The 21085-nt window shown below is 34.3% G+C and overlaps 1 protein-coding gene across 1 annotated transcript; it reads left to right on the forward strand.

Annotated features, from left to right (window-relative positions):
* The first annotated feature begins 19630 nt into the window (after positions 1-19630).
* LOC107006137 lies at positions 19631-20338 on the forward strand. Its single transcript, XM_015204768.1, has 2 exons — positions 19631-20134; positions 20270-20338. The coding sequence occupies exons 1-2, from the start codon at positions 19631-19633 to the stop codon at positions 20336-20338; spliced, it is 573 nt and encodes a 190-aa protein (XP_015060254.1).
* The last annotated feature ends 747 nt before the right edge of the window (positions 20339-21085 follow it).

The raw sequence follows: 21085 nt of genomic DNA on the forward strand, positions 1-21085 counted from the left end.
GGTCCGCCTACATGACACCTTTACAATTCATGAATTTACTTTTGTGTTTTCCTTTGTACTTTGCGGTTTTTTTATCTCTATTTTATTTTTTTACCTTTAAACTGGCCCGCTACTTTAATTCTTGTGTCCCTTCAGACTATTATATCCATTCGGTTGCGTCTCTTCAAGAACTACATATAAAAACTAGGCAAAAATCATACCTTCTTGTATCATCCCTAATTTTGTGGAATTTCTTCAATTCCTTAGAAGACTGCTTTGGATCTTGACCGAAAAAATAATTAAACAATACTATAATCTCCTTATAGTTTTTTCCTCCATTCAACAAGTCAAAAGAAATTATTTCAATTGCTCAGTTATTAAAAATTTTAACTTAATTATGATAATTTTTTGGTTCGTACCTACTTTTTTTTTATGAATTTTTCAATTTTCATCACTTAGTCTGACAACATACGTTAATGTTTTATTCAATATTGTGTAAGATTTTATCTTTTAGTCCATAAAGCTTCTTAGAAAAAATATATCATGAAATATAGAATATGTACTAAATTGGGTGTTAAGAAGATGAAGAATCGAAAAATGATGGTTTAAATATGTGAAAGAATTCTTCTACTTATAGTCAACAAAGGGTAGTATCAACAAGTGTTTATTGTGTCTTATCAGAAATATCACATCTCTTTGGAAAAGTCACAATTCTTCGAAAAAAGTCATGACTCTTTGGAAAAGTAACAATCCATCAGAAAAATCACAACTCTTTGAAAAACTTACAACTCTTTGGAAAAGTCACAATCCTTGTACTTGAAGAAGTGTCTTCTTTTGTTATATTTTATATTATAAATAAATATAAAAAGGAAATACATCAAATCCCCCTAAACTTGGCAGCAAAACTTACTTTAGTACTATAATTATATCAATGCATTTAACTACCCCCTTAACATCATTGAACTGTATCATATACAACCCTGAGAGTAGAATACCATTTTCACCTACCCCGTCGACGCCATGTAAGCACCATGTCACAGGCATGTAAGCACAACGGCATTAATTTTTAATTTTTTTGGTTATTCACTTTTTTTGTTTTCTTAAACTCAGTACACTAATCAATTAATTAAAAATACATTGTAAAATTAAAATTGTCACATCTTCTTCAACCCCTTCTCTTCTAACCCCCCCCCCCTCTTGTTGATTTTCACTATTTTCAACGCTCTTTCCCAAATTTTTAGTCTTCAATGGTTGTTTTCTTCTTCAACATTCATCAAACACTTACTTTTTCTTCTACGAACCGTCTCTCTCCCACAAATTTTTCCATTAAAGAATAATATTTTTTAAAAATTATTTTTTTTTTAACAACTTAAATGAAAAATGAAGATTGTGTAAAAAAGTTGATAGACCCACAATTTTTTTGCATCACAACTAATAGAATTCAAAATGTGTTACTTAAAATTCAAGAAAGTTTGCATTCAATAATATGAATCGGGTGTTGACTTTTTGTGATTAATGAAGGACGAGTGATGTGAGGGATGAAGATGAATGAACAATTTTAATATGAAAGAAGAAATGTATAAGGAATGCTTCAATGGGGAAGACAACAAAATAAAGAGAGAACAAAAAAATTAGATATTTTTGTAAAATAATTGAACCCACAAATTTCATTTATTTCTAAACAAGAAATTTCACATTTTTTTAACTTTAACTAGTAAATTTTTTTAAATATTATAAGTTAGATATTGGCCAATAAACAAATGTCATGTGTATGATTTTACCTTTCAATTTTTATTTTTTTTAATTATTTCAAGCGCTTTGAGGAGAGTGAGTACACTCACTTTGCCACGTCAGCTCTTAGGGTGATATTTAATTAGTTCAGAATTGTTAAGGGGGTATTTAAAGGCTCATATAATTAAAGTACTAAAGTAAGTTTTGCTGCCAAATTCAAGGGAGATTTGATGTATTTTCCCAATATAAAATATGTACTACATGAGGTATTAAAATTAGTAGGTTAAAAGTGTGAGGGAACTCCTCTAATTATAGCCAACAATGATAGTACCAACATGCGTGTCTTATCAGAAAAGATGTATGATTTTAATAAATATTGTAATATAAATATTTAAATAAATGTAATATGATATAAAATATAAATGTGGAATGGACTAAAATGTCCCTCAAGTATTTGAATTGATACAAAATTATCCTCCATCCACTTATCGGCCCTAAAACACCCCTGACGTCCACCTTTCGGCTCAAAAATACACTTATGTTGAATGGATCATACTCATTAGGTGGATAGAGGGAAATATTATATCAAATCTCATAGTTTTAGGGCATTTTACGTTTTTTTTTCCGTTAAAATAATTTGAAATTACGTAATATACAAGCTCACATGATTGACTTCATTTTGTATTTATAGTAAATATAAAATTTTAGAAAGATTAGGCATCTACTCTGTATACTCCTTCCTCCCGGCCCTTCACTTCCTATCTCTTCCATTTTTTTTCTATTTGGATCTTGTCCATCAGTTTTAAAAAAACTTATCATAAACAAGATTGACAAAAAGGAGAAAAATGACGAATTCATATACAAATAATAGTTAAGTAAAAGATGACCTAATTAAGCAAATATGTACAAATATTACATTTTTCTTTTTTGTGTACCCAAAATTAAAAATAAAAGAATAAAAACAATGATTTCTCTTATCCCCACTCATTCCATCATGACAATAATAATCATTAAAAGAGTATAAATATTTGAATTCATTTCATGTTTGAGTCACGGATATCCTAATTAAGAATAATAGATTACAAATAGGAATTAAAAAAAATGAACAAGACATTTGGATAATTGGAGAAATTTTATATTAATGAAAACAATAATTTTCTTAGATGGACAATTAGTAGGGGTAAGTATGGATTTTAGTTGGATCCCCATTTATGAGTTGAGTTACGTTATAATAAATTGGGGTTGATTTAAAATAGGTCAGTAGGAATATATCATGAAATTAATTACTTTTTCAATATTATTTCTAAGTGTATCGGGTAAAATTATGAATCATAAGTGGTTTTATAGAAAAATAGAATTTTTAAAAATATCATTTTATTATTTATTTGAGAAGGGTTTAAATTTGGACCAATCACATTAAGCAATATAATAAATAAATATTAAATAATTTTACTTTAAGGGACCTATTAAAAATAAGGGAAAATATGAGCAAAAGGATTAACATCTAGGGTATTTTTGAGCCGAAAGGTGGAGGCTGGGAGTATTTTAGGGCTGATATGTCTTGACCCGAAAGTACCCCCTAGAAGTTAGGAAGAACCCTCGTTTCGTGACCGGGCGTACTCGACTCTTTGGGGTCTTGTACAAGCCCTTTTACTATCGTTCATTACATAAGACATGAAAAGTAGTGCGGAATTTAGAACTTTTCAAGACATTTGATATAAAAAGAAAATCTTTCATAAATACTTAAAAAATCTCATCATCACAAGCCAACTTAAGACACGACATAATAAACTTAGGGACACGACCCTTTACATTTGAAAGAGATACATAAAGTCTTAACATAAAGAAACTAAGAAGATAAAAATTATGCCCTCGAATATATGAGGACATACTTTGTCTTAAGAGGAACTTTCCCAAACTTTGCCTGCTAGACTTCAACCTTGCATCCAAAACATATACTCAGATAGTATAGAAAAGTATAAGGTTCGTACAAATAATGTACTAAGTATGGCATATGCAAAAACATGCAAAAAGAGACATTTTAGTAAAATAACATTTCATGCCATTTTAGTAAAACATTCAAGAATATAAAAGCAAAATATCATAAGAATCATCATTTGTAACACTTCAGAGAAAAATTTTCATAATTTTAACCCAAAGAAAACTTTACAGTAACTTCCAAATTATTACAGTAAGCTCATCTTGACATTACAGTGAACCATTTATAACATTATAGTGAATTCATCCTATTCTAAGGAGTGAACTTCTAAACCAAGTAAAGAGGAAGTGAACTCATTTCCGTAGGAGTTTCCCTAACTAAGGATTATCCTAAGACTCGCCAAGGTAAGACATGAAGAAGTACACATATGCCTGCTTCAATACACACCAAAGCGATCCTCAAGACTATCCTCTTATGGCTTACTCACCTCGGAAAACAAGCCCTCACTCAATGACAAGACACTAGAAAACCCCAACAAACCACCAAAGTCTTCCCTTTCGGAATGCCTATTTAGTGCAATGAGTATATGGCGCCCCGTACCACCACCTACCCTAAGTAGCTTACTCTTTTAGAAGGTTTGGCACCAAGTCTTCCCTTTCGGAAGGTCCTACTTAGTGCAATGGATAGATAGAATCCCATACCACCACCTACCCTAGGTAGTACGTTCTTTTAGAAGACTTAGTTCATTCAATTCAAATAAGACTTACCAAGACTTCCCCTTCAGATTGCTTACCTAGTGGAATGGATAAATAGCGTCCCATTCTACTAGATACCCTAAGTAGAACACTCCTTTAGAAGACTTAGCACATTCATTGCTTTTGTGGGAGTTAGATTAACCGACATAGACCATGAGAGCTAGACATGGAATCCCGATATTAACCCCTATCAGATGAGGGATCCTCACTTGCCTAGAATGAGGTCATTCTCTTAGCTTTTACATGGCTTTCCCAATAGCTACACCTATGCGGGCGCATAGTTAAGGAATAAGGAGATTGCTACTAAGTAGCTCATTCTCTACTAACGAGGAGTACTCATCTCAAAAGGTACATTGGAATAAAACATCTCAACTCACGAAGTGTAACCACCTCTTCTTCATATACTCTTGGTGCTAGGCATAACTTCCCACGTATTCTAAAAATTATAAACTACAGGTTAAGGATAACTAGTGAACACTACATCTCAACTCACGAAGGGCATTCATCCTCCAAACTATCTTAGAAAGCTCATGGGATGTAGTGGGGTTGCTACTAAACACTTCATCTCAACTCACGAAGAGTGTTCACCCCAAAACTCCCCTTTAGGACTTAACTTTGCTTCATTCATTCATTCAAGTGTGAGTGTGTGTACATGTGAGCACACCTTGAACATAAGCTTCATTTCATTTACATTTAACTTCTATACATGCTTAGACCTTCATTCATCACATCACACACTTTACATGCTTCACATAATCATATAAGTCCTTTATACATAATCCTTAACATACTTCTCATAACATGTTTCATCAAACAGTTAACAAGAATAACTTCATTCAAGCATACAGTCTAGTCTACTTCACATAATCACTTCATAAGGCACATTTAACAAGAATGACATACTTATAATCTTACTTCACATAACAAGCCTTAATATCCTCATTCACAATAAACTAATAACTTCACATTCACACAATTCAAGTAAACACCGCCACCAAGAAGGTGGACCATACTACTCAAGAGCATTTTATAACTAAAGCATAATCAACATAACCAACTTACCCTTTAATACAAGCTTCCATCGCCTGTATCATTTTATTCAATAATTCATCATAAATTAGACCTTAGGGTAGTAGCTAAACATCAATAACAATATAAGTAAATCAAAGTTCAAAGATTACAAAACTAAGATCATTTAACCCATTTCTTAAGCCATCATTAGATGAAAAGCTTTAACATGATTTCATTGAAGTGTTAACCTTAAACTCATCAACTAACATTAGAAACATCATTATTAAGTCATTCAAAACGTTTTCATGCAACACCCATATCTAGATTTTAAGATAGAAGAAACTAGGGTTGTAAACTCTTTTTGAACTATTTTAGAGAGGGGTTCCTTGAACGGAAGAGAGATACCTCATATTGAAGAAATACCAATGATTTTTGATGAAGAAACGACCATCAACAGCCCTCCTAGAACTTCTTGACTTCTAGATTTCATGGTGACTTGAGAGAGTCTTCTAAGAGAGAGGGGTTTTGGGTTTTAGGAAGAGTAGTCTAAAATTAGGTCTAGGGTTTAGAACACTTTAATATATCTAATAAACCCTAAAACAAACGTCCTAGGGTCATAAAAGACTTGGGGTGAATTTATCAAATACCCCAAGACTTGGCAGATTTTTCACTACTTTTGGGACAGTCTCCACCAATGGACTAACCAACGGACCATTTGTCAAAGGACGGACAGTTGGTGGGGTCTCGTTGGTTGAGACTTAGATCCATTTGGAGCCTGTCCAACTGAACCTTCAGGTCCAATCGATGCCCATGGTCGACGGGCCGTTGGTTGACCACGGATCGTCCCTTGGGTCGTCGTTTGGTCACTGTTTTGGTAGCTTGTTGCCAAGAGGTGGGGACCTCTTCTAGGGCCGTAGTGGGTCCTAGGTGGGGTCGTACCCAAACGTTAAATCCCTAAACATATTCATCTAGGTCTTAGGAATATCCCACATCAATTTGAAGCAAAATGAACATGTAAAACTAATTCAAACACATCAAGACACACATGCGCTATCTAAGGCACACCTTCCGAACGTCATGGATGTTTGACCTACAAACTAAACCAAACTTGACACACTGCGTAAGAGCACTAACGTAAAACTCATTATAACTTCAAATTAACTCAGGAAACACTTATGAGAATCTAGTTCACCTTAGTTCATTTTAGGGCGTTACATTCTCCCCCACTTAGAACAACATTCGTCCTCAAATGACACTAAAACCTTAAGAGCAACAAGGACTCACCTAGCATCACATAACACATTACAATCATGATCAAAACACTCAAAATCAAAGCATCAATTAGCAAGGAGCATCATTTCACATTTTCAAACACTAGCAACATAAGCACTTTAACAAAACTTTCACATTTAAAAATTCTCTTATCCTTCACTTATGAAGGAAATACCTTCTCCAACATTAAACGTTCTTATATACAAACTTTTGCAAACATTGAAACTTAAATTCAAGACAAAACAATTTTCTTCAAAAATGAGAAGTTTTACAGTGAGCATTCACTGTGTCACTGCTAAGCATGTCAAATATTTCAAAAATTCATTGTTTGAGTAATTCATCGAGAGGACCTGATCATATGAACTATAAAACCATATAAATTAATTTCATAACACATTGAAACCATAATTCATGAAAAATGAAAATTCCTCAAAATTTGGACTTACTTACAGTGAATTCAAAACTACACTGTGTCACATGCTTAAAAATTGAATAATGCACCTTTCAAGCAACTTTAACAAGATGTCATGACACTATGATTGAAAAGACCACACTAACTTACTCCAAAGAGACTTGTTAAGTTTCACTAAGTGCAATGTGAGAGTAGCATCCCATACTACCACTCCCAGTTAGTGACCCTTGAGGATTCTCTTGGACTAAGTACATTACGTGCCATTTTAATCAACATTCATTCTCCACCACACTAACTTACATTTGCATGTTCATAAGCATCATAATCGTCATATTAAAACAGTTACATTTAACACCATCCATATACATAATATTAACTTCTCAAAGCTCCCATCAAATCAAACTAGTGCAAAGCATAGGTAGAGTCCCATACCACTACCTAGGCTAAGTCAAACCCCTCAAGTCACTTTAGTTAGTCTATACTTCATTCCTTCATTTTAGTTTAGGGACCACTCGCTTTAACCGACATAGAACACATGAGCTAAATTTGAAATCTGGTGTCATAAGAACTTACATCGATGGAAGGTGGTCTACCAGCCAAGGTAAAACATAACATAAACATAGTTTTCTAGGTGGATCCATTAACTAGTATCCTATGGTGGCAACATAGTTTATGGAGCTTGGGAGACCATGGAAATATCAACATTACACCCTATATTGGGTCATGAGGCTATCCACCCCATGACGGCCGTAGTGAACCCTCCTTTCCATACTTAGCAAAGTTCATTCCCTCACCTACAAGATCACTCGGTGCTAAGCTAGATCCCTTTATTGAAATGTCTTTGAGTGTTTATTGACAATCATAACTTAGTTTAAATCATAGGGTCTCCACCTTGTATAATCATTATCATCAATAGCTCAATACGAATTGTATGAGTATAAGTCCTTTCATCACAATTCATATAAGTTAGGTTAACACTTGAGCATTTCAACATATATTAAGACACATTGATAGTTTTCACCATCCTTATAGAACATACACCCTGATCAACCTCACAACATAGTCAAGACATTTCAATTCAACATCATACCACCCTATAATCCTAGTATGAGGCATACTCCAATGTAGTATCATGACTTAACAACAATTAATCACAACTGGAAGTAAAGATAATTTCTAAGACTTACCAATTCTTCCTCATAGTCTATCATCAAGGTCTTACCATCAAACCATAATTCAACCAAACTTGGGGAATAACATCATCACACCATGATAACCAATAAGATAACAAGGCCAATTGCATCTCTATAACGCAATTCATCTTTAGATCACAACGTGAGACAAGGTACATAGGCTAATTTCACATTATAATCCATAACCTAAATCACATCTCAAGAACTAGCATGATAGGCCGATAATTAATCTTAACTTAATTATAATAGAACCATAGGATAGTAATCAAATCAAAAACCAACTCACTTGAATGATCACAATACAATATATGTCAAGATCACTACCTAGGGTTAGGGATAGAGGATCATATTCTTCAATTTAGACCAAACCATCAACAATTACCAAAAAAAAGTTAAAATTACATGTTAATCTACTCCATATAACCATAAGAGTTCATTAACAACTCAATCCATAACTTCAATTTCGTAATTGGATGAAACCCATAAATAAACTCAACTTTTTGAAATCTATTTTGAAGGAACCCTTTGAGGAAAGGATCTCAAAGGTATATAAAACCCATACCTTAATGTTTCTCAACAATTTGATGAAGAATACACCCTTTGCCGACTTCTAAACCCTTGTTCTTGCTAGCCTTCAATGGTGAGTTCATGTAGAGAGAGAAATAAGAGAGAAGGAAGAGAGTTTATTTTGAGAGTTGTCTTTAGGTTAATGAGAGTTGAGGGTATTTATAATGGGACTAAATCAACTTAATTAGTCTTTATTTTATCTCGAATTACCCCTAAACCACTTAATTAATTAAATAAAATTAATTTAAAACTTGGAGGAATTTTCAGACCCCATCGACGAGACCTCGATCGATGGACTGTTGGTCCATTGATGGTCTGTGATGCACATTCGTAAGTTCGGTTAGAGACTGGTGTAGGAAGGGATTTTCTTCATTTTTCTGAGTGTGGGATGACGGTGGAATTGACGCCCCGTTGATCCACACACGAGATGATTCCAGGTACTGTGCAAGTGAAGGGACCTACTCCACCAGCATAATTGTGGGACGACGGTGGAATCGACACCCCGTCGATCCACACACGGGACTTCGTCTGCCCTCTGATGCACACTTCTAGGCAGTGTTGCATCAAACTGCAGGGGTCCTCCTCAAGGGCCCTTGGTTGGTCCTTGGGGAGTCGTACTAGGACGTTTCAACCACGAAACAACTCCAACACCTATTATCTACCTTTCCACCAACGTACGTACAATTTCGACTCCCAAAACTAAGTCAAGTAGGCTAAGACACACTATGATCCCTTTGAACCAACTTCTCGGATGTTTTGGACATTTTGGTTCTTAAATATCCTAAATGACCTATATTCATTAAAAATAGACTTAGAAACAGTTTCTAGACTTTATGACACCTATATTAGGATTTACAATGAGTCTTGGATTTTCAAGGTGTTATATTTACACCTTCAAGAATTTCTACCATCATTGCACATAATCACATGATAACTTATTTGCTCTCAAAGGCACTTTATTAAATCATTATCATTCTTACCATGCTTAGAACTACATCACCACAAAGTTTCTCCTCACAACACTTCCAATCTCATAAATCACACCTAGCCATAATTGGCATCCCATCAAAAATTTTAAAACTTACCTTCATATCTACTCTTTTAGCCAGAAAACCATCATAACATGAAAACTCACCTTTTCTCTCCCTCAAACTTAGAAACACCTCCCCTTCCAAGCAATCATACCTAGAATCCACCGAACAAAGGGAACATAAGAGAGAGGCCTTATGGAGTTAAGTTCTATGGCACAATTCAAGAGTAATGAAGAAAGTGAATCTCTAAGTCCTATAGCCTCTTGTCCATGGATGTGTCGCGACTCACACCAATGACCAAGATACTACTAGACGTGTCTTGTGAGACTTTTTAGACCCTAAACTATTTCCCATAATCTTATGCTTTGATACCAAGTCTGTCACGACCCGAAAGTACCCCCTAGAAGTTAGGGAGAACCCTCGTTTTGTGACTGGGCGTACTTGACCCTTTAAGGTCTTGTACAAGCCCTTTTACTAATGTTCATTACATAAGACATGAAAAGTAGTGCTGAATTTAAAGCTTTTCAAGACATTTGATATAAAAAGGAAATCTTTCATAAATACTTAAGAAATCTCATCGTCACAAGCCAACTTAAGACACGACATAATAAACTTAGGTACACGACCCTTTACATTTGAAAGAGATACATAATAAGACATAACATAAAGAAATAATAAGATAGAAATTATGCCCTCGAATATATAAGGACACACTTTGTCTTGAGAGGAACTTTCCCAAGCTTTGCCTTCTAGACTTCAACCTTTCTTTCAAAACCTATACTTAGATAGCATAGAAAAGTATGGATTTAGTACATATAATGTACTAAGTATGACATATGCAAAAACATGCAAAAAGGAACATTTTAGTAAAATAAAATTTCATGCCATTCAATAAAACATTCAAGAATATAGAAGTAAAACATCATAAGAATAATCATTTAACACTTGGAGAAGAATTTCCAAATTTTAAACCCAAAGAAAACTTTTTAGTAACTTCCATATTATCACAGTAAGCTCATCTTTACATTACAGTGAACAATTTAAAACATTACAATGAATTCATCCTATTTTAAGGAGTGAACTTCTAAAGCCAAGTAAAGAGGAAGTGAACTCATTTCCATAGGAGTTTCTCTAACTAAGTATTATCCTAAGATTCACCAAGGTAAGACATGAAGAAAGTACGCATATGCCTCCTTCAATACACACCAAAATGATCCCCAAGACTACCCTCTTTTGTCTTACTCACCTCAGGAAAACAAGCCCCCACTCAATGACAAGACACTAGAAAAAACAGCCAACAAACCACCAAAGTCTTCCCTTTCGGAATGAATACTTACTGCAATGAGTATATGGAGTCCTATACCACCACCTACCCTAAGTAGCTTACTCTTTTAGAAGGTTTGGCACCATGTCTTTCCTTTTGGAAGGTCTTACTTAATGCAATGGATCGATAGCGTCCCATACACCCACCTACCCTAAGTAGTACGTTGTTTTAGAAGACTTAGTTCATTCAATTCAAATAAGAATCACAATGACTCCCCTTTCAGATTGATTTTCTAGTGAAATGGATAAATAGCGTCTCATTCCACTACCTACCCTAAGTAGAAAACTCCTTTAGAAGACTTAGTACATTCATTGCTTTTGTGGGAGGTAGCTTAACCGACATAGACCATGAGATCTAGAAATGGAATCCCGATATTAACCTTATCGGATGAAGGATCCTCACTTGCCTAGAATGAGGTCATTCTCTTAGCGTTTTACATGGCTTCCCAATAGCTACACCTATGCAGGCTCATAGTTAAGGGATAAGGAGATTGCTACTAATTAGCTCATTTTCTACTAACGAGGAGTACTCATCTCAAAAGGTACATTGGAATACGACATCACAACTCACGAAGTGTAACCACCTCTTCTTCATATCCTCTTGGTTCTAGGCATAACTTCCCACGGATTCTAAACATTATAGACTATAGGTTGAGGATAACTAGTGAACACCACATCTCAACTTACGAAGGGCATTCATCCTCTAATCTATCTTAGAAAGCTCATGGGATGTAGTAGGGTTGCTACTAAACACTTCATCTCAACTTACGAAGAGTGTTCACCCCAAAACTCCCCTTTAAGTCTTAACTTAGCTTCATTCATTCATTCAAGTGTGAGTGTGTGTATACATGTGAGCACACCTTGAACATAAGCTTCATTTCATTTACATTTAACTTCTATACATGCTTAGACCTTCATTCATCACATCACACACTTTACATGATTCACATAATCATATAATTCCTTTATACATAATCCTTAACATACTTCTCATAACATGCTTCATCAAACAATTAACAAGAATAACTTCATTCAAGCATACGCTCTAGTCTACTTAACATAATCACTTCATACGACACATTTAACAAGAATGACATATTTATCATCTTACTTCACATAACAAGCCTTAATAACCTCATTCACAATAAACTAGTAACTTCACTTTCATACAATTCAAGTAAACACCGCCACCAAGAAGGTGGACCATAGTACTCTAGAGTATTTTATAACTAAAGCCTAATCAACATAACCAACTTACCCTTTAACCCAAGATTCCATCACCTATTTCATTTTATTCAATAATTCATCATAAATTAGCCCTTAGGGCAGTAGCTAAACATCAATAACAACATAAGTAAACCAAAGTTGAAAGATCACAAAACTAAGCTCATTTAACCCATTTCTTAAGCCAACATTAGATGAAAAGCTTTAACATGATTTCATTGAAATGTTAAACTTAAATTCATCAACTAACATTAGAAACATCATTATTAAGTCATTCAAAACTATTTCATGCAATACCCATATCTAGATTTTAAGATAGAAGAAATTAGGGCTGTAAACTCTTTTTGAAATATTTTACAAAGGGGTTCCATGAATGGAAGAGAGATACCTCAAATTGAAGAAATACCAATGATTTTTGATGAAGAAACGACCATCAACAAACCTCCTAGAACTTCTTGACTTCTAGATTCCATGGTGACTTGAGAGAGTCTTCTAAGAGAGAGGGATTTTGGGTTTTAGGAAGAGGAGTCTAAAACTAGGTCTTAGGGTTTAGAACACTTTAATATATCTAATAAACCCTAAAATAAACATCCTAGGGTCATAAAAGACTTGGGGTGAATTTATCAAATACCCCAAGACTTGGCAGATTTTTCATTGCTTTTGGGACAGTCTCCACCAACGGACCGTTTGTCAAAGGACGGACCGTTGGTGGGGTCTCGCTGGTTGAGACTTAGATCAATTTGGATCCTGTCCAACTGAACCTTCAGGTCCAATCGATGCCCATGGTCAAAGGGCAGTTGGTTAACAACAGATCGTCCCTTCGGTCGTTATTTGGTCACTGTTTCGGCAGCTTGTTGCCAAGAGGTGGGGTCCTCTTCTAGGGCCCCTAGTGGGTCCTAGGTGGGGTCGTACCCAAATGTTAAATCCCTAAACATATTCGTCTAGGTCTTATGATGTCCCACATCAAATTCAAGCAAAATGAACACGTAAAACTCACTCAAACACATCAAGACACACAAGCGCTATCTAAGGCACACCTTCCGAACGTCATGGACGTTTAACCTCCAAAGTTAACCAAGCTTCATACACTGCCTAAGAACACTAAATTAAATCATTATAACTTCAAATTAACTCAAGAAACACTCATGAGGATCTAGTTCACCTTAGTTCGTTTTAGGGCGTTACATTCTCCTCCACTTAGAACAACATTCGTCCTCGAATGACACTAAACCTTAAGAGCAACAAGGACTCACTTAGCATCACATAACACATTACAATCATGATCAACACACTCAAAATAAAGCATCAATTAGCAAGGAGCATTATTTCACATTTTTAAACACTAGCAACATAAGCACTTCAACAAAACTTTCACATTTAAAAATTTTCTCTTATACTTCACTTATGGAGGAACTAACTTATCCAACATTAAACATTCTCATATACAAACTTTTGCAAACACTGAAACTTAAAATTAAGACAAAACAGTTTTCTTCAAAAATGTGAAATTTTTTACAGTGAGCATTCACTTTGTCACTTCTAAGCATGTCAAATATTTCAAAAATTCATTCTTTGACTAATTCATCGAGATGACATGATTATATGAACTATAAAACCATATAAAATCATTTCATAACACATTGAAATGATAATTCATGAAAAATGCAAATTCCTCAAAATTTGGACTTACTTACAGTGCATTCAAAACTACACTATGTCACATGCTTAGAATTTGAATAATGCACCTTTCAAGCAACTTTAACAAGATCTCATGACACTATGAGGGACAGGACCACACTAACTTACTCCAAAGATACTTGTTAAGTTTTACTAAGTGCAGTGTGGGAGTAGCATCCCATACTACACTCCCACTTAGTGACCCTTGAGGATTCTCTTGGACTAAGTACATTACGTGCCATTTTAATCAACATTCATTCTCCACCACTTAGGGTAAAGCCCTTTTCAAGGTCTTTAATTAAAACCATTAAGACTATTTGCATGTTCATAAGTACATTACGTGCCATTTTAACCTTACGTGCCATTTTAACCTTAAAATCATCAACCAAAATTAGAAACATCATTATTAAGTCATTCAAAACATTTTCAGGCAAGACCTATATTTAGATTTGAAGATAGAAGAAACTAGGGTTTTAAACTCTTTTTGAAATCTTTTAGAAAGGGGATCCTTGAATTGAATAGAGTTCAAGGATGGATACCATACCTCACATTGAAGAAATGCCAATGATTTTTTATGAATAAACGACCATCAACAGCCCTCTTAGAACTACTTGACTTCTCGCTTCCATGGTGACTTGAGAGATTCTTCTAAGAGAGAGGGGTTCTGGGTTTTAGGAAGAGGAGTCTAAAATCAGGTATTAGAGTTTATAACGCTTTAATATATCTAATAAACCCTAAATTAAACGTCCTAGGGTCATAAAAGACTTGGGGTGAATTTACCAAACACCCCAAGACTTGGCAGATTTTTCACTGCTTTTGGGACAGTCTCCACCAACGGACCAACCAATAGTCCGTTTGTCAAAGGAGGATTATTGGTGGGGTATCTTTGTTTGATACTTAGATCCATTTGAAGCCTTTCCAACTGAACCTTCACGTTCAATCGACGCCCATGGTCGACGGGCCGCTGAGTGACCAATGGACCGTCACTTGGGTCGTAGGTGGGGTCGTACCCGAATGTTAAACCCCTAAAACAACAACAATAATAATAATAATAACAATAATAATAAGAAGAAGAATAAGAATAAGAATAAGAATAAGAATAAGAATAACAATAATAATAATAATAATAAAACTAATAATAATAATAGTAATAATAATAATAGTAATAACAATAATAATATTAATAATAGTAATAATAATAATAATAATAATAATAAATAATAATAATAACACTTATAATAATAATAATAATAATAATAATAATAATAATAATAATAATAATAATAATAATAATAAGAATTAAATCTTCTCCTTCCCAAATGCTCTTAGCGCACGTTAGCTTAACGTGAGCTGGAAGGTGACAATGGTGAGGGGAAGAAGTAGAGGACATGGAAGAGGCCGGAAAACACCAGTTACGAATGAGTGTAGCTCAATTGGAGCTTGTATGGAAGAAGAGAGATCGCAGAAGCAGGAACAAGCCAAAAAAGGTGAAGTAAGTTTTGAAGCTGAGGTAGCTAAAAGCTCTAAAGTAGCTAGGAAATTGAGTTTAGATTCTCAAAGAACTATGGAGGAGGTACTTGGGAACTCAGATCTGGAAGGGTTTGAGGATGAAATCCACGTTGATGGCAATGGAACAGTAACAAAGAGCTCAGAGGAGAAGATAAATGGAGATAATGCAAGTACTGATCAGGAACAAAAGAAGGAAGCGAATGAGCCATGGGTTAATATGTTTAAGAACAATCGTGTAGCAAGTAATGGAATGCAATTATCCTATTTTACTCCACAGGTAGTTAATGGGCAAGCAGTGGTGCAGCTTGAAGAGAAAGAGGTTCAGGAAGAAGAGTAGAAATGGAAGTGTTCCCTCATTGCTTATGTGATTGGAGAATGCCCAGGGTACAATACTATGAAGAGGTACATAATGATGAATTGGTCAAGTGTGAGTAAGCCTGAAGTGTTTCTTCATGAGGAAGGATACTACCTAATCAAATTCCAGAAGATAAGTGACATGAATGAGATCTTATACTCAGGGCCTTATACTATCAACAATCGACCAATAATCCTTAAACAATGGTGTCCTGAATTTGATTTTGGGAGTGAGTTCCTAACAGAAATTCCTCTATGGGTGAATTTTCCAAAACTGCCTTTAAACTGTTGGGGAGTGGGCTCATTGAGTAGGATAGCAAGTGCTATTGGAGTTCCTATTTTTGCTGATGAATGTACCACCAAACAAACTAGGATCTCATATGCTAGAATACTTGTGGAAGTTAATTACAAAAACTATACCCCAGAAAATAGCAGTAGTGAATCCAAATGGAAGACATTTCTACAAGATGTAGTGTTGGAATGGAGGTCTTAGTACTATGATAAATGCCAGAAGCTAGGACATGTATGTCAAGTGGAGGCTGATTCAAAAGAGGAGGCAATAAAGAAAAGAAGGCCATGGAAGAAAGTAACTCAAACATGGCAATATAAAGGGCCAATCTCACAGAAGAATGAACCAGAGAAGAGGGATAAACACAGTCAAGAGAACATTCTCAGTCCAAAAATGAATAAGCAGAAGGAAGAGCGTGAAGAAGAACAGGTGATAGAGAAGGAGTTTGAGCAGCAAACACCAAAAAATAAGGAAGTACAGGATTATAGACAGCTGGAACTGAGCTTGGCTAACTTTCCTATACTGAAACCAATACCAACAAGGAATGGATTTGAGAGTCTTATGCATAATAAAATGGCTTCACTATCTATTGATAGAGGTGGAGCTCCGAAGACTTGTTGATGAAGTGGCTGTTTTGGAATGTGAGGGGTATGAATAAAAGGTATAAGCAGAAGGAGATTAAACTTCTTTTACAGAATAAAGTGAGTTTGGCTGGATTAGTGGAAACAAGAGTTAAAAGTAAAAATGTGAGCTCAGTTCTTAAAGGAATAGCACCAGGGTGGCAGGTTCTACATAACTATGGTGATAGTCCTAATGGAAGGATCTGGTTGATATGGGATGATAACTGGTATGAGGTCAAGAAGATCAATAGCTCAGCTCAAATGTTGCATTGTCAGGTTAATAAAAGAAGTAAAGGCTACCAGTTTATCTTAACTGTAGTGTATGGTTTTAATACAGTTGAACAGAGAAAAAGTTTGTGGAATGAAATGGAAACAATGGCAAAAGGTATCTCTCAACCTTGGCTTATAGTAGGGGATTTTAATGCTATAATGTCTACTAAGGATAGATTAGCTGGTGTGCCTGTTACTACTAATGAGATAAAAGATTTTGGTGAGTGTGTGAGAGACATGGGGGTTAATGAATTGCAGTGGACAGGGAATTACTACACGTGGACTAACAAACAGTGTGGGAAGGATAGAATTTCTAGTAGAATAGATAGAGCATTTGGAAATGATGAATGGATGGATAAATGGGGGCATGTAAATGTAGACTATGGGATTCCTAGCATATCAGATCATAGCTCTATGGTGTTAATTCTTCAAAAAACTCAGCAGCATGGGAAAGGTAGCTTTAAATTCTTCAATGTTTGGACTGAGCATGAGAGTTTTATGGAAATGGTAGAAACTATCTGAAAAAAAGAGTATGGTTATAACAAAATGAAGCAAGTGTGGTGTAAATTGAAGGATCTTCAGCATGTGCTAAAACAGTTAAATAGGAAAGAGTTCAAGTATATTGGGAAACAGATTGATATGGATAGAATAGAGGTTGCAAATGTTCAAATCCAGCTAAATGAACAAGTTACTGATGAGTTGATTGTGAAGGAGAAAGAGTTGTTGATTAAGCTTGAAAAATGGTCGTTGATTGAAGAAAGTGCTCTGAGACAGAAATCAAGGATTAAATGGATACAATTAGGGGATGCAAATAACAAGTATTTCAGTTCAGTCATTAAACAGAGAACTCAAAAGAAACAAATAAGAAGTATTATGTCATTAAATGGTAAGATGCTTTATGAACCACAGGGAATCCAAGAGGAGTTTGTGATGTTCTATAAGAGTCTTATGGGATCTTCAACAGGTAAGCTGCCAGCCATTAATGCACAAGTGATGAAGAGAGGTCCTACATTGACAAAACAGCAAAGATTACAATTGTGTTCTGCAGTAACTGATCAAGAGATCTATGAAGGCTTGAAATCCATAGGTAATTATAAAGCTCCAGGGATAGATGGATACAATGCTTTCTTTTTAAAACATACTTGGCAGATTATTAAAGGGGATGTCACTGAAGCTGTTAAGAGTTTCTTCACAACTGGAAATCTTCATAAAGACTTCAATTGTACTCTAGTGTCTCTCATACCAAAAGTTCAGAATCCTACAACTGTGAAAGAGTATAGGCTATAGCTTGTCGTACTGTGATGTATAAGATCATTTCTAAAGTGTTAACCAACAGGTTGCATGGGGTGATTCAGAGTGTTATTTGTGAAAGCCAAGCAGGGTATATCCCAGGAAGGAAAATTGCTGATAATATAGTGCTTGCTCATGAGTTGGTTAAAGCTTATACTAGGAAGCATATTTCCCCTAGAAGCATGCTGAAGATTGATTTGCAGAAAGCTTATGATTCAGTGGAGTGGGACTATTTGGAGCAAATAATGTTTGGATTAGGCTTCCCAGAGATGTTTGTAAATGGATAATGAAATGTGTTACAACAGTGAACTACTCCATAGTAGTTAATGGACAGACTTCTCAGAGTTTTGATGCAGCTAAAGGATTGAGGCAAGGAGATCCAATGTCTCCCTTCCTATTTGGTATAGCTATGGAGTATCTTAGTAGGCTTCTTAAGGGCCTTAAAGAAGATAAACAGTTCAAGTATCATCCTAGATGCTCTAAACTTGATATTACTCATCTATGTTTTGCAGATGATCTATTAATGTTTGCTAGAGGAGATATGAAATCTGTTAAAGCTATTCAATTGTGTTTTGCTCAGTTTTCTCAAGCTTCAGGATTGCAAGCAAATCTAAGTAAGAGCTCAATATATTGTGGAGGGGTTCAGCAGGAAGTGAAGAATCAGATTGTGCAGCAACTAGGATACAATATGGAGGAACTCCCTTTCAAGTATTTGGGAGTGACTTTATCAACCAAGAAGATGTCTGTGATGCAATGGTACCCCCTCATAGAGAAAATAATGGCAAGAATCAATTCATGGACAGCTAGGAAGCTTTCATATGCTGGAAGAACTCAGCTAGTTCAGACATTCTTTTTTGGTGTTCAAGCATACTGGGCTCAACTATTCCTATTTCCAGCTAAGATAATCAAACTAATAGAAAGTATGTGTAGAAGTTATCTATGGTGTGGAGCAGAAAAGGTGACTAGGAAAGCTCTAATAGCATGGGAGAGAGTTTGCAGGCCTAAAAATGAAGGTGGTATGGGGCTGATAAACATGCAAGTGTGGAATAGAGCAGCAATAGCCAAGCTTTGTTGGGATTTAGCAAACAAGGAAGACAAGCTGTGGATCAAATGGATACATGCATATTACTTGAGAGAATGAATGGCAGAAGAGAGAACAAGCTAGTTGGATGATCAGGAAAATAATGCATGCCAAACAAATAGTTGATCAAGTTCAACTAAAAGAAGGCAAAGGAATGGTTAAACAAATCTATGATTATCTGAGAGGGGAACAAACTCAGCCTGACTGGAAGTCTCTAATGTTTAAGAATGCAGCAAGGCCAAAAGCTAACTTCACACTATGGATTCTGATGAATAGGAAGCTAGCTACAGTGGATAGACTTGCTAAATGGGGATTAGCACATGATACAACTTGTGTACTGTGTAAAAGTGTGGATGAAAGTCTGGATCATATGTTCTTACAGTGTCAATATGCAGGGGAAGTATGGGAAAGAGTATTAACATGGGCTGGTTTCCAGAACAACAGGCCAAAGACTTGGGTACAGTTTGTGCATTGGTGTATTCAACATGGGAAAGGGAAGACTACAAAAGCTCAACTATTCAAGATGATTCTAGCTGAAGGTGTGTATGCTGTGTGGAATGAGAGAAACAAGAGAATTTTTGAAGACAAGAAGTGCTTGATAGATGAGGTAGTTAAGAAGATAGCCTATGTAATTATAGCAAGATATCCTATTAGCATTAACAAGATTATTAGCCATAGGAAGAAATGAAGTATAGCTAGTAGTATTGGTGTAAAAGTGTGATGTTTCTGTTTGATTAAGCAGGCTGTGATAGCTGCTTGTTTTGTAATGTTGGTTCAGGTAATTAATGAATTGGTTACCAAAAATAAATAAATAATAAGAATAATAATGATGATGATAATGATGATAATGATAATAATGATAATAATAATAATAATAATAATAACAATAATAATAATAATAAACAACAATATCAACAACAACAACAACAACAACAACAACAACAACAACAACAACAATAATAATAATAATAATAATAATAATAACAATAATAATAATAATAAAACTAATAATAATAATAGTAATAATAATAATAGTAATAACAATAACAATAATAATAATAATAGTAATAATAATAATAATTATTATTATTATTACTATTATTATTATTATTGTTATTGTTATTACTATTATTAATATTATTATTGTTATTACTATTATTATTATTACTATTATTATTATTATTGTTATTGTTATTACTATTATTAATATTATTATTGTTATTACTATTATTATTATTACTATTATTATTATTATTGTTATTGTTATTACTATTATTAATATTATTATTGTTATTACTATTATTATTATTACTATTATTATTATTATTGTTATTGTTATTACTATTATTAATATTATTATTGTTATTACTATTATTATTATTACTATTATTATTATTATTGTTATTGTTATTACTATTATTAATATTATTATTGTTATTACTATTATTATTATTACTATTATTATTATTATTGTTATTGTTATTACTATTATTAATATTATTATTGTTATTACTATTATTATTATTACTATTATTATTATTATTGTTATTGTTATTAC

The sequence above is a fragment of the Solanum pennellii genome, chromosome 12, assembly GCF_001406875.1.
Source record: "Solanum pennellii chromosome 12, SPENNV200".
NCBI classification, from domain to species: Eukaryota; Viridiplantae; Streptophyta; class Magnoliopsida; order Solanales; family Solanaceae; genus Solanum; species Solanum pennellii.

Excerpts from the sequence above, each read along its gene's own strand:
- LOC107006137 (XM_015204768.1), top strand. The coding sequence starts at position 19,631 with ATGCATGCCAAACAAATAGTTGATCAAGTTCAACTAAAAGAAGGCAAA. Across the intron at positions 20,135-20,269 it reads AGAAGTGCTTGATAGATGAG|GCTGTGATAGCTGCTTGTTT; the intron begins GTAGTTAAGAAG and ends TTGATTAAGCAG.